The sequence below is a fragment of the Stigmatopora nigra genome, chromosome 4 (assembly GCF_051989575.1).
Source record: "Stigmatopora nigra isolate UIUO_SnigA chromosome 4, RoL_Snig_1.1, whole genome shotgun sequence".
Lineage (NCBI taxonomy): Eukaryota > Metazoa > Chordata > Actinopteri > Syngnathiformes > Syngnathidae > Stigmatopora > Stigmatopora nigra.
The window spans coordinates 8,423,677-8,438,588 of record NC_135511.1 but is presented as its reverse complement, the minus strand read 5'-3'; the positions used below and the strand labels follow the sequence as shown (position 1 = coordinate 8,438,588).

The 14,912-nt window shown below is 39.8% G+C and overlaps 1 protein-coding gene across 3 annotated transcripts; it reads right to left on the bottom strand.

The window, feature by feature from the left end:
- Nucleotides 1-271: 271 nt before the first annotated feature.
- Nucleotides 272-14,822, bottom strand: LOC144195279 (E3 ubiquitin-protein ligase ARK2C-like). Of its 3 annotated transcripts, none has more exons than XM_077714800.1 (8): nt 14,430-14,795; nt 7,715-8,039; nt 7,163-7,291; nt 6,354-6,483; nt 6,125-6,229; nt 5,481-5,576; nt 5,097-5,200; nt 272-5,001 (listed from the first exon to the last, which is right to left on the bottom strand). In XM_077714800.1, exons 1-8 carry the CDS (start codon nt 14,488-14,490, stop codon nt 4,884-4,886), a joined length of 1,068 nt encoding a protein of 355 aa, XP_077570926.1. In that variant the 5' UTR covers nt 14,491-14,795; the 3' UTR covers nt 272-4,883. The 3 variants fall into 3 exon arrangements, 2 of the variants coding, with proteins under 2 accessions (XP_077570926.1, XP_077570927.1); XM_077714801.1 differs by having other exon boundaries at nt 5,481-5,564; XR_013326070.1 differs by lacking the exons at nt 272-5,001; nt 5,097-5,200; nt 5,481-5,576; ... (2 more) ...; nt 7,163-7,291; nt 7,715-8,039 and adding an exon at nt 10,957-13,612 and having other exon boundaries at nt 14,430-14,822.
- Between the last annotated feature and the right edge of the window lie 90 nt (nt 14,823-14,912).

Here is a 14,912-nt window from a genome sequence, read left to right as displayed (position 1 = left end):
ATTGGATTCATATTAAATAGTTTTTGCATGTTATTGCAAGGGTGCTTTTTACAGAAAACCTCCCCACATATATTTATATATATATATACTTGGAATTTTTTCCCCACCCACTTGTTTAGCACGCCACGTTGGCTGATTCTTACCATGGTAAAAACAATTCAAAAACCTGTAAAACTCTAGAACTACAGGAGGGAAAATTGCAAAAACATTCATTGTAACCCATTAGAAAGACAGATCAGCTTTGTTGTCAGCATTTTAAGCATTTTTATTTGAAAAACACATAGAAAAAGATCATATACAAGACAATAAATAAAAAAGAGACAGAACAGTTTGGGTTAAGCTATGCAACTTTTTGCATTGTCATTAGTAATAAATACAGTACAAAATCCACCCAGAGTGAATCTAAAGGTTCTTTTTTTTTCTCTCCACAATATTCATCACTGATCAATGTTATTCTTCATTATGATTTAGCTATTGCTTTCATATTATTGATGATACATACTTCTACTTCTCTATAAAATACTCAAGATCATAAAACATTGCGCGGTTACAGCAAAACAGCAGTGTGTTGTACAAAGATGGCCACTTCCCTTTTTCACTGGCAGGTTAATAATCATAATCCACATTGTTTTTGTTGTTTTCTTTTTGTTTACTGTCAGCAGCAAAGAAAGAAATATTTAAGAAGGTATACAGCATCATATGAAAGACATCTAAACAGAGCTACTCCCACATACACATAGGAAAACCTGAGAAGGACATGCATTGAAAAAGCTTGTGCTTTCAAAGTTCTACTGTTTCGTCGGCTGGACTTCATTTAATACTATGGCTACGCTCCACTTGGCTTGGGAGCAACACACGGCGGGCGTACACTGTGGCGGTCGCGTGGGCTAAGGCCAGTGAGAACACACAAATTGTCATTCAAAATGCTCAATAAAAGAAACAAAAAAAACAAAAAGAAAAATCAACCATAACAATAAATAGTCAAGACCAGCCAGCTTCATTCAATTCCAACACGTATGTTCCCTTTTTTTTTTTAAACTCCAAAAGAATTATTAGTATTGATAGGAAAAGCACACTGAAAAGTTAGCTTATTATATCCACACTCCATTTATATTTGCTTTTTTTTGTTTTTCTTTTAATATATATTGTCGATAATGGCTCAAGTTAGCATGTTAAGTAAGATACACCCCCTACGAGGACACCAAGCAACAAGCCAGCAATACAAAGGGCAACATGCCACTCTGGATTCAGATATGAATGTCAGCAATGTGAAGTGAAAATACAATTAATTAATTACCAAGCAGCATCGTATGGCCAAGGGAGCGAATACTAAGACAAAATGTGTCTCCGATCAAAAGCAGGGAAGCTAAAGGGAATGTCGCCTAGATCAACAGCACCATGCTGGTTTCAAAAATCTTCCAACCTCACTTATTTTTTTTCTTTGGGGGGAGAGAAATAATAATAATAATGAAATCATAATCACACAGACGGCATGCAGAAGCATCCCCACCCACCTTACCCAATGCATAATGAGGTAATCTTTTTTTATCATATTTTTTTCTTATTTTAAATAAATATATCCATTAAATTGCAAAGTTATGAGACATTAAATATTCCACCACAATAGCTAGCTAGCTACAGTTAGTAATAAATAATGATTGTTAAATACTTAAGGCATCTTTAAATCACAGCATTCTATGTGAACTAGCAGAACCTCCCATTATTTCAGCACATTATATATTTTGTGATTTTTGTATTCCTTTTTTTTTGGATGGAAGTTTCACATGTGAGAAAGAAAAAAAAACACACAATCGAGTTACTATCCAACAACAACCAAGCAGTGGTAGCGCCACGCTGACGGAAACAGCAAAAAGCAACAGCAAAATGGCAAATATGTCCAATTTTGACCAGGTCAGCAAACTGAGAGAAAAAAAGTTGTATGGCAACAATTTTCGGGGAATAAATTGGCTGTATTATATCAGCATTATCATTAAAAAAAACAGGGTGTCTCAAAATATTCATTTTTTTTTTACCCAGTTGTCTTTAAAGTAGCATTAAGTCTAAGTGGTAATGGTAAAGATGGGCGTCCAATCATGTGGCCCATTTTATCCTACTTCTTTTAAGTGATAGATGTATCAATGAGTTAAAATAATCCTAAGGCCATCAGAATTTGACGATTTTACTAAGCCCAGGGAGAAAAGTTTGATGGGCGTCTGACTGGCCCAACACGTTGAAATTGACGCAATTCACGGCAAATTTCTTAAATAGTATACGTTCTTGCCATGAATATTTTACATTCTTTAACATTCTAAACCATTAAATGTTGGTGGCCTCAAAATGATACCTTCAAAAGAGAGACTTTTGTGTTAAAAAGATAGAGGAAAGTTGCAATGTTACATTAAACAAATTATCTTCATTTTTACAAGGAACATTCGGATTATTGTTGGGCATGAAATCTCATAACCTTACTTATTTTAAGCCTTTTCTTTTTCTAATACCATTCATCATTAAACTGTATTCTTTGAAGATTACAACTTTTTCCCCCTCTTTACTCACATATCTTATACTCATTGATCTACTGATTCCAGCGTGGCCCTAAAACTTTCTGGTAAAGAACACACAGGGAAGCATGAAAAATATTTGGAATCGAATTAAAACATAAACCCCTAAGACGAGAAGAACTCACGCACACGACCAAGACAAGTAAAAAAAAAAAGAACAAGCAACTCCATATGGTAGTGCATTTACAAAATAAAATTAAAAAAACACAGGCTACATTACAATAAATAGGTTTTGTCAGTTTTGCAGCATTGCAGCTATTTCTCTTTAACATAGTTAGCGCAGACACAAAGCAGGTGTTAAAGTACCATGTCCAAATTGGCATGTGAACTGAAATTAAAATGGCAAGACGATTGAACTCATAAGCAAATGTAAAGAATAGTTTGATTGCTTGTTTGTTTTTTTTTCTCCAAAATGGATGGCTTTTAATCCCTTTCGCCATAAAACTACATGCGCCTTACTCACTCACACGGACAAACACACCGGCCTTTACTGTATTACCATAAAGAAAGTGATCATTCAAACAAACTCAGGCAAATTATTGTTATTGTATCATTTTGTTTCCCCTGCAACACCACTTGCAAGTAATTGGGTGCAACTCAGACTGAAATGAGGATAAAAATCATGGGGGGAAAAAAACATAAGAAGAATCCAAAAAGTCACATGTGCTTGTTCGGTAGGCAATAAGGTTCTGAGAAATGTCACTCATCCCGAGGCAAGACGGCAGCGTTACTTTCACACACGGTCCCCGACCCTGGGGGTCCGAAGTTGGTGTCTGAGTGTGCGTCGAAGAGGGTTTTGCGGGATGGGTACAAGGGTGGTCCCTGCGTCTACATTGCACCACTACGACCACAATGAGCACGACACAGCCCACAAGCCTGCCACATGCATGCACACCTGAAAAATGGTAGGGTGGTGGGTGTCCGCCGCCCTGCTGCCCAATATGACACAACACATCACTGGAAGCCATGCCTGCAGTTAGCCGCGTAAGCGCTATACGTCGCAGATTTCGGATGTTTATTTTCAAATGTGTTTTTACAGTGAAACCCGATTTTAGAGTAGCGCGCCTTCGTGTAGTGCCACTTTTTTGCCTCATGAGGCTTGGCAGCACTGAGACTGGCAGGAGTGCAGCGTATTAAAGAGGAAGTTCTGAAAGAATATTTGATGCCCGTGAAGATTGTTCTATGTTCGTTAAGTTTGTGTTGCAGTTTTGTATGTGTCAAAGAAGTGAGCCGTTGCTTAAGAGATTATAACTAGTATAAATTAATTACCATTAGCAAGCCAATGGTGTTTCACATCTAAGTCAGCATTAGGCTAATAGACGTTCATTAGATAAAATTATATCGTTTGGTTGAACATTTTTATATTTAAATACATATTTTTTGTTTTATATTTTTTTATTAGGAAACTAACTTGAAGTATTTAAAATGTGTCCTTTTGTTTTTCTTAAGTGATAGTTACACAGTACTCTCCCATATTCTGAGAGCGATAATGACAACAGATGCTGGGGAATGTGTATTACAATAAGTTTAAATGTACTGTATTCAAAGCAATAATGGGCTTGTACGATTGTATATATTTGTGTATATAAGGGTTTTCACTTTTAAAAAACCTCCCTCAAAATCACGGATTTTCACATATTGATGTCCCCTTGCAACACATGGGGTTGACTGTAAACCAAAACACAACACAGAAGAGGGCGCGGCTTCCCGCTATTTTTGGCCTTTGTACATACAACGCACACTATGAGCATCTCCCCCCGCCAGGTTTCCTAAAGGTGGGTTATCCGTCACACAAACTCTCAAGTTGCTACACAACACTGTTACTCGGTAAATACTCAATCATTACTAAAGCACACCACAAGCGTCGGGCTACACACCAATCATGCTTTTGTGTAATGTTCTATACAGATGTGCTTGTGCGTGTGTGTGCATGTCTGTGTGAGGAAAGGGAGCGCTCTCAGCGTGACCCAGCACACCTGTCAATGGCCACTCCCACCTTTTGTTTTACATCCACAAGGTCAGCCCAGTCTTAAAACGTGTCCAACGCATCCCTGCTTATGTTCTGCATGTATGTATGTATGTATGTGTGTGTGTGTGTGTGTGTGTGTGTGTGTGTGTGTGTGTGTGTGTGTGTGTGAGGGTGTGTGGTGTGTGTGTCTTTGTGTGTGTGCATGTATGTGTGTGCTTTGTGGATCCTAACCGGCCCCCCCAAAGAAAAAGAGGGGGAGCAAGGAGCCCCCCCTCCCTTGCAAAACTCCCCCCAAGGAGAGATAGAGAGAGTGGAGGATTGTGGGATTTGGCTACGAGTGACGGTAGCAGCTATCAACTGTCAGGATTGAGCTGAGTTTCAATGTCTACCCTGCAAATGGGGCACTTCCGACTGGTCGCCAGCCATTGGTCCACGCATGCCTGGTGGAAGAGGTGCATGCAGGGTAATCTCCTAAACACAGCAACACAGAAGAGACAAGGACAATGAGATTGACACCAGTTATGTTTGCCTGCCTAAGGTGTGTTTGTGTGGATAGTTGCTGGTACCTGACATCCTCTCCGTCCTCCAGCATGGACAGACAAATGGTGCACTTTTCATCCGTATCCAGCTCCTCATCATCCAGACACATTTTCAGGTCTTGGGGGAATCTCTGCAAAAACCATTCAAACTCTGTCATATTTCAGTGAGAGTGTGTCTTTACGTATGCTAGACTGTGTGGGTGTGCTTTGAAGTATGAGGTGTGTGTTTTGGCTGAATGATGTCTCCACTCAGAGAGTGAGCTAAATAATGTGACACCCTTCCCTAAGTATCAGGGTCACGTTCGCTATTATGCTTATTAAAATTCATTGGAATGACTCACAGCAATATGGAACAGTCTGCTGCTGGAAATGAGTCTGATTTTGGCACTTGTTAACATACAGTATATTTACCTTCTTATACTTGTGGGGGAAAGTGAATCTCTCGATGGTGGTCTGGACTGCGCCACGGTTCACACTGCCCAATCGGTCCTCCAACTGCAAAAGTTCCTGTTAATAAAAACAACATGGGGGCAGATATTGCAAATGTTACATTTGCTACCTAAATGGGCTGTTAGATTTTATATTATTATTATTACGCTGTCGTACCCTTAATACCAGAAAAAAATACACTAAGGAACAATTTCGGTGGAAAAAATAACTTTTTAATAAAGCCTTTACTCTGAAATTGACTTCTAAATCTTTTTTTCAATCTGACCACCAACAGATTGTTATTCTGTGTTTTTTTAGCTATAGTTGTCCAAAAAAACTATTATTTTGACTTGTTCCCAAATTTTCTATTACTTTAATGTATAATGTTGCATAACTGATGATAAGCGGTACAGAAAATAAATGAATGTTATATAATTTATACTCCAGTGTAACTTATATATTTTCTTTCTTTTCATTGTGCATTTTTTGGCTAGTGCGACTTATACTGAGGGGCGACTTATAGTCCGTAAAATACATAATGTGTTGTCATTTTCTTGGATGAAACCCATTCAAAATGGATGCTTCTCACTGGACTTAATATTTTCCTTCACATGAATTTGCATCACCTCGTAGCTCTCCCTGACGGCGGATGCGTGGCGTGAAGGGTTGAGACTCTGCAGCGCCAGCAAATGAAGCTGAGGGTATGGATAGTTTCGGATCTCGTGAACGACCTGGAGGAGGATGAGTGGAAAAAGGATTGCGTTAGCCCCCGCCAGGCGTGTGTCCAGATAATAAATCATTGAGCGCCGCCCTAGGTGGGGGGTCAATAAGGATTCAGACGTGATTGCGGCTCACCACTTGTGTTGAGGCATTGTTCCTGGGGAAGTGGTGCATCCTGGGAGAGGTCAGGTAGTGCTGATAGTGCTGCGGCAGTGGGTGGATGTGGTACTGATGTGGGGGGATTCCTGCGTCCACACTTAGATCCCTGAGCAAATTAAAAAAAAACTTATTTGGAAAAACTTCTTAATGTACACTGGTAGTTTAAGTTACATTTGTTTTGTCTGGTTTGAACCCAAACTTGTTTAGCAAATCTGCATCACAGGCAAAAAATAGTTGGTTTAAAATCTGCTTCTTCCTTCCCTACATTCCATTAAAGATGCATGTTATGTTCATGTAAGACTCTAAATAGTGCATAGCTTTAAATGTGTGTTTTTTTTTAATATATATATATTTGCTTTGCAATTAACTGACTTGCTCACAGACCCCAGCCAACTCGGAAGGAATAATAAAAAGCAGTAGGAAGGCATAGGATTATGAAACAACATAGATAATACTCAGTTGATGATCAATGTGCTTGCTGGAATAAGTATTTTAACATGGGAAAAAAACAAGCTGCAGAAATTAAGTTTCTCAAGTGCAAAATATGCTGCTAACGCTTAACGCATAGATTTTAAAAAAGCAAAAAACCTCATTAATGCTCATTAATGTAACAACACCGAGAATGTTTGCACTGCTCATTTGGGTGTTAAAAGGGAATGTATTTTTTGTCCTGGTTTCCATGAAGACAACTCTGCTTATTCAGGAATTTTGGCTTTTTATGATTCAAACTAAACAGACTTTTTAGGGCCTATCGGGTGAAAGCATAATATGTAAGAGTTTCCTACCAGTCCGTTCCCTCGGCCAGGTAGCGGGGCTGCTGTACCACCGACTGGGGTGGAACGTGCAGCGGCGGGGCGAACTCGTAGCCTGGACGCAGTCTGTGAGGTTGGTGAGGGACCCTCTCTGATGTGCGTCTGTTGACACAAACAGAGACAGTTTGAATCCAAGTCATAGATGTTTTTTTTTCCTGTGCATAAATACAGACCTGGTGAGAAATATGAAAATGTAAATTACAACATATATCATATAGGTAGTTATCGGATTATAAGATTGCGAATTATATACGTGAAAACCACTGCCGCCAGGCAGATTTGATTTCAATAAAGGGCCTTCAATATATTTAATACAATATGTATATATATAATGCCATTGGTTACGTTTCAACTGAAGTGTGAAATGACATTTTTGTTAAACCCCTGGTAATTGTGGCTTTTAATTATAGCAATACATTTGCATTTTCCCATAGATTAATATTAGTATCATCATCAATTGCAGGATATGATAGGCAGATTTGCCAAGCAATAGATCCAGCAATACAAGACACTACATCATCTTACCTGTTGGGTGGGAGGATGTGTCGGTGCTGGGCCTCGAGGATCTGCTGCTGGAGGAGGTATTGCTGGTGTAATGCCTGAGGTAAGAAGGGAGGGGCCGGGATGTCCTGGAACTGGGGGGCGGGCATGGTGTTGTGGGGCGGGTGGTGTATCGGGGGCCCGTGCTGGTGGCCGGGTGGGGCAAGGTGGGGATTGATGCCCGACTGTGGCTGTCCCGGGTGGGGCATGGGGAAGTCCATGGGCATCGGGGCCTGGGGGCCTAGCTGGAAGTGCCGACAAGAGGTAGCATGGCTGTGCTGCTGCTGCTGTTGCCGGGTAAAATGAGATCCTGGAGGCGGAGTAGGGGAGGACAAGCAGAACACGTCAGGTACAACAGCAAACAACAAAAATGACCTGGAATTAATTGAGGGTGAGATGTGGGATCACTGTACATGTTGAGTGTGTGAAAGTGTGTGACATAGCATGTTAATGAAGCCCTACCTCGTAGCTACGGTGACAAAATGCTTCTGTGGGGGTGGAGCAATGATGGATACCGCAAGTGTCACTGAAACCAACCACCAAAATGTGCTCCGGCGCGTAAATACGCGAGATGCCATTTCGGGATCCTTTCTTGTCGTGGTAGGGGATGGAACTCTAAGCTACAGTAGAAGATATATTCTTTTTCTTACTTTAAAGATCAACTAGAATTGGCATATGGAGTACCTTCCTATGTACATAGGTGTGTGTATCTGAAATATTCTGCTCCCGGGTGGCCAAGGTACAACTCTCAGAGCATCCATTGATACAAAGTTTAAACATTCTGGAAAAAACTGTGGAATCTTTTATATTACATTTGATCGCATTACTGTTTATTTTTATGAACATATTATTGGGCGATTTTTTTTTTCTAATTTGAGGGATAGCTGGAACTTCCATTCTGTTTGATAGAGAAGAAATAGCTGTTTTGAGTTATATTTGGTAATAGAATAAAATTTCTACTTCAGGTTACCACTTAAAAATGTGTTTACAGAAACTATAAGACAAACGCTCAAGTAAAAATTATTAATTTAGATTATAGAATATTAAATCTTTTAACCGGGCGTGGTGAAGACTGCAAAATTAGCTCCTGACTAAAAAACAGAAATATCAAGAGGCAAGATTGAACACCATATTGATCTTACATTAATTAGTCTCCATCATTCAGTACAAGCATGTCTGCGCATGCCACTCCGTAGGGAAAAAATGGACACCAGAAGTTAATTGAAAGTTTTGCAGTCATGCTTCAACAAAAGATGACACACATTTTAGATCAGCGCGACAGTTTGTAAGCTTTGGCAACTGCGATTGGCCGCCAACCAGTTCAGGTTGTACCCTGCCTCCTGCCCAAAGTTAACTGGGCAAGGCTCCAGCACCCCCCCTCCCCTAATAAAGGTTGGCAACAGTTCGACAGATTAATCTCATTATTTCCTCCAGAAAAAGTGTTTTTCAACTACATTCCTGTGTAAATATATTTGCCCTACTTAAGATTGTTTTTTTTTTCAAGTTTACCCCACTTTGATGCTTCAAAAAAATTGTATGTTAGACAAGGATAACCCAAATATACAAAATCTTTTTTACTATTATTTTTTTGAGGGGCAATTCTATTCGACATATTTACCACAGTTGATTATTTTTTTGCAAAACTGTGCACATTTTCACGGACTAAACACAATCCTGATCAACAATTCACTAACTTGAGCCAAGACTTGACAAATTCAACTGACCAGAAGATTTCAAAAGGGTGAAGCTTAATGCCACTACCCAAATCAATTCAAGAACATTTGAGAATTAGAGCAAGATCTCTGCATCTGAATGGAATCTCTCAATCCGAATCTATTATCCACAAATGGAGAAATCATGGAACAGTGGTGAATAAAACAAAAACAAGTCCAAGATCTCAGCAAAATCTCATCCAGGAGGCCACAAAGGAACCCAAAAACTAACTCCTATGGCTTTTTAAGGATATTTTGTGGATTGAGGAAAATTGAAATGAGGTGAGAGATCCTATGATTGATTGAACCCTGGATTCTGCCTGCTGTTTGCAGAAAATCCTCATAGGGAGACTTTTCAGTCATCAGTTTAAAAGATCTTGGATTCTGCCAAATCCAAAACACACGGGCCAGTCAACTTCTGGACGACTATAAAACTAAAATGAACATTTTTGAGTGGCTTGCTCATAGTGCAGCTTTGAATCCAACTGAAACGCTACACCACGACCTTTAAAGGCTGCTTGTGATCAAAAGTCCTCTAGTGTTGCTGATTTAAAAACAATTCGACAATGAAAAATGGGTGAAAATATCACCACAGAATGCTCAATTTCATGGTTGCTCCTCAAAGTGGTCCACAAATCTTTTTAGGTCGCTTGTATAGCATGTTTCACAGTCAATAAATTCCATATAACAACTGAATTTTAGGTTTAGTTAGGTTATCTTCGTCTGATATGCACAGTTACACATTGCAGTGGAGTGGGGGGGGAAAGGACAGGGGGCAAAAAAATGTTGACAGCAGTGTACAAATTAGAAATGGACCATCCATCTTTATAAGAAGCATTTGCCCTTAAAGGTTCCACTGTATTTCCCTCTTGAATATAACCCAAAGCATGCATTTCTCTTAGATTAGCATTCACTATTTATCCCTATTTGCTTCCTCTCCATGCATTAATTTTCTTGGAAATACTGTGTTTTTTCTTTAAACTTGTCCTGACCACAATTATTTGGCAAGTATTGTAGACAGACAGACGAGACTCAGCAGGCTCTCCAGTGGAGCCTGTTTTAATGCATCGCACGTGTCTTCTGAAAGGATTTCTTTATGGCAAGAGCATTATTTGTGACGTCCATTTGGCAGAGCTAAATGTTTCACAAAGACAATGAGTGACATGCTTTCGCATTTATTTGGAGGGGGGAAAATGATTAGTCTGCATTGCATTTTCAAGAACAAAGCCAGGAGATAAAAACAAATGGGTCAAAGCGCTTGTAACTGCAGACAGAAAGTGACCTTGCGAGGTCAAGTTTAAGGGGGGGCATGGAGGACGTTTTGAGAGGTGGGGGGTGACGGCCACCACGAATGAGCGCGGATAGGCTGGTACGGGCACTGTGATGGAGAAAGCGTGGAGAATCGTCTATCTTTTGTCACAGCAGGAGAGGAGGTGGGTGAGGGTGGAGGGATGTGGGACGAGGGGTGGTAGAGGGAGCACAATAAATGGAAATCAGCAAGAAGCACACTGAAGGTTAGGAAAAACACTATATTCTTTATTGAAAAATATTAGTAAATTGTGTTTTTTTCTCTTTTGGTTTTTGTTGTTGTTGTTGTAATAATAGTATAAAAATCCATGCAACCAAAAAAATAAACCACAGACTGAAGGCAAGGCCCACCATGCTCCGTATAGGGTTAAATAAAGGAACAAAAAGCAGCATCCAATGAGCTACAGCACATGATTCAAGTACAGCAGGGTAACATCTTTACTACAGAAAGATTACATTGGATTCTCACAGGTCAATGTAGAGTCAAAACAAACCAAAAAATTAAAACAAAAATATGAATCATAAAATGTGACCATGCATTGAAAAGTACTATAAAGAGAGACCACAACCAAACAATAGAGACGTTATTTACTAATAGAGAATCTCTTTTAGCAGTGCAGGAAAATATAGGCATCCCTGTGAAATGGATAGCATTTTGGCCTTTTGTTAGTTAGTGGGGGAATTTTGGAAAGTAATGAAGCACCAGTCAGCATATTTTAACTACTGATACAGTGGGACCTCCAAGTCAAAACAATACGAAATATATATATATATTTTTTTTTTATGGGACGGTTTCTACAGTTTTGGGACATTTGGTTGTGTTAAGAAGACCTCATTCACAGTGCGTGTGTTTTGGATTTTGCTTTGGCCTCTTAACTCTCATTGGAAGATGTAACGTGTAAGCTTTATTGAGTCATTTGAGAGTCATTCATGGTTTGTGTCGAGGTACTCAAAGGTTTCAAAACAGCTTAACATGTAACCTGTTTTAGATTAAATGGCAGTATATTGTTAGATTGACTCTTGAAGGTTTATACTTATAATTTTGTTTTGTATCCGTCCTGAGTTGTTGTGTATGGGAGTTTTAGCAGTGTTTTTTTACACGAAGGACCAGAGTTATGTATGGACTGTTTGTAATGCTATGCACGTGTCAAGCGCATTTATTATTCCAGTCATCCTAGAACTCATTTACCAGTGTTCTTCATTCAAATATTTATTCTAATCATGACTTGCTAATAGACGACTCTGGTTGCAGTGATCAATATTAAATGTGTTATTACACTCTCATCACAGTTAATTAAAGATCAAATGCTATGCAACATGGACCCGGGAACCAAAATGAATGAAAATTAATAGGAACTTGATTTAGGATGGGTGGGCAGCATGAGTTACGAAATGGAGTACTTCAACTTTTGAGGTACCACTGTATTGAATATATAATATTTTGGAGACTTGTTAAATAGACAGGTAGGGCAGGTAGCCCTAACAATTCAGTGTGATTCAGAGATTTTTGTTTGTTTGTTTTTTGCAAAAGGGAACAAAGGGACTAGACAAAATGGAGACAGTTATGGCAGGTTGTCGTGTGGAGGTGCAGCGTACTTTGACTCGATTCATTTTTAGAAGAAACCCCAGTGATATAATATTCATTTTTTTCCCCTAAAATAAGCCTCCAAAGTTCAAACCATCATATTATCTGTCATTTTACACCAACCAAGTCTGTTTTCAACATTTGTATCCTCAGAAGCTGAGCAGATACATTTCAATGTACTTAAAAAATGCTTCAATATCTTAGTACAAGTAGAGTTCTACCAATATATTGACCTTCAGAATGACCAGTTTTTTAGTGCCACAATAAGATGACGTTATAGGGCATGGGTGAGCATCTAAGTAGTTAAATAAAATGCATGGTTCTTTTTTGTATCAGTTAAAGTAACTTTTTATCTTTCAAATTCTTTGTAGCTAGAACATATGCACCAAACTAAGCTGGAGTTGACTGTATGTATTACTTTTAAATGCAATGTTATGTAGTTATCTGGTCATACTATTTTCAACCTAATAGTTCCTGTATTCCTGACCAAAATGTATTTTTCAAATTAATATTCAGTATTGTGACTTCACTGCTGCCTTAGTGTATGTTAGCAATATTTAAAGACATGTTTATTCTTAAAACGAGCCCATTCTCTTGAAATAACTTACAAAATTACAACAACCCTTCACCAACTGATGCATTTTGAACTTTGGAGGCTCGATCACAACAGCAAAAAAGGTAATTTTTCTGTCCAAATTGCCACACGAGAACATGTACACTGCACCTCGAGTGAAGAAAAAGGAAGATGAGCCAAATTCTGGTGTTGGACGATGCAAGTGCAGCCGTATTTGAGATCATGCAAAAATGTATCCACTTGACAGGAATTTACAGCATGTTGTCTACCAAAAGACTGGATGGGAGGTACACAATGACATTCCATTAAAAAAGGATCTACATGTCCACTTGGGTGCTACAGCAAAAAAATTGACAGAAACAAAAGACAAAAAGGTGCTCTGCTCTAAGATGTTAGCTATGTTTTTTTTTAGTCGGCTTAACATGGTTGGAACACATCTTGAAGGGAGGAGGAAGAGGAGGGGGGAGGAGGAAGAAGAGGAGTGGGGGGTGCTTTGTTTTTTTTTTTTTTTTTTTTTTTTTTTTAATACCAATGTCGTCTTCGGATGGAAAGAGGAAATGAAGAAGGGGTTCACAATACAGCTAAATGCAGAGAACAGGCAGAGGCCACGCCACACCACACAGCAGCAGATGATCATTAGCTACACAATGAGGGGGGGGACGACAAAGATCTGATAAATGCAGAATGTAGAGCCAGCCTCCATACTATGAAACAGGGAAATAAGAACAGAAATAAAAGCACAATGAAATCATTGATGCCACTGTTGACAAATTAATGTTGCACTGAAGCTTGTTGTTGTTTTTTTTAGCCGCTCGCGTCTGTGCGCCAAAAAATGGAATGATACAAAACAAACAAAAAACAGCTGATGTTTTGCAGAAAATGGGATTTATTTGTTTCCCGGGGCCAATTCTAGCACGTATCGATTACCACTCCAGCCCATCGGCAGTAGTCGTAAATAATTGTGGTGTCGAAAGCAGATGATCTTCAAATGACATCATACAGGCACAGATGAACTGACTGGCTAGTGAAGGCTAAGGCTATTTTGCGGTATTTTTTTATAGTGCCATCACGGCGTCGAGTGTGAAAGCAGAAAGTACGAATTACCATGTAACCCAAATGACATCAACGAGGTAAAAAGATTGAACAAGGCACTCCGCTGTGTACGGGAATGTTGTTAGCACACAACAGCCGGCGCTTGCTGAATCCTTTGTGACGATTGATGCCAGAATGTAGCCTGCCCCCACAAGGCTCAGTTAGCTTATCGCCAGTGACGGCATGCGAGTATTACCCCGTGCCAAATACAGTCGCAAAAACACGCCATTCTGTCCTTAACTGACATCTGCAACGAAGCGAAAAGGCATCCAAGTCAATTTAGCGACGAGATTGAGCGGAAACGACGAGCTAGCTAACGCGAACTATGCCAGCGGCTAAGTTGGAAGCTAACTAGCCAACAGCTGCAGTGAATATTAAGATTAACAGGGCACATGTTTTGGTCTGACTACGAACCATTTTGGGACTTACCTCGGTTTCTTACGGAGCCGAATACGGGGAGAACCAGGTATCCGACATGCACTAACACCATCCTGGGATCCGTATCTTACTCCGCTCGGTTATTTGGAGAGTGAGAGTGCGGTAGTGGTGGCCCATGCGGATCTACATTCAGGTGGCTGGGCTGGCGAGCAGCGCACGGGCCGGACAACGAAAACGTCTGTCTCGTGGACTGAATACTACACTACTGTGCTAAAATGTCGTCGCGATCTCGAACTACGCCCTGTGGAGTCTGTGGCACGATCGCGATGCCTATGGCGGACTAGACTCGACTGCTAGTGATGACTGACAAAAGCAGACGCGTCTTTTCGTCGATCTGGAGAAAGGGGGCGCTGTTTCCCCGTGGCGTGACCTCGAGGGACCTACAATGGGAATTTCCGAGTTGTCTGCATTGAGATTAGATGTCAATATGGTGATATGCGACAACTAAAATGAAGAAAATAATATAATGACGCA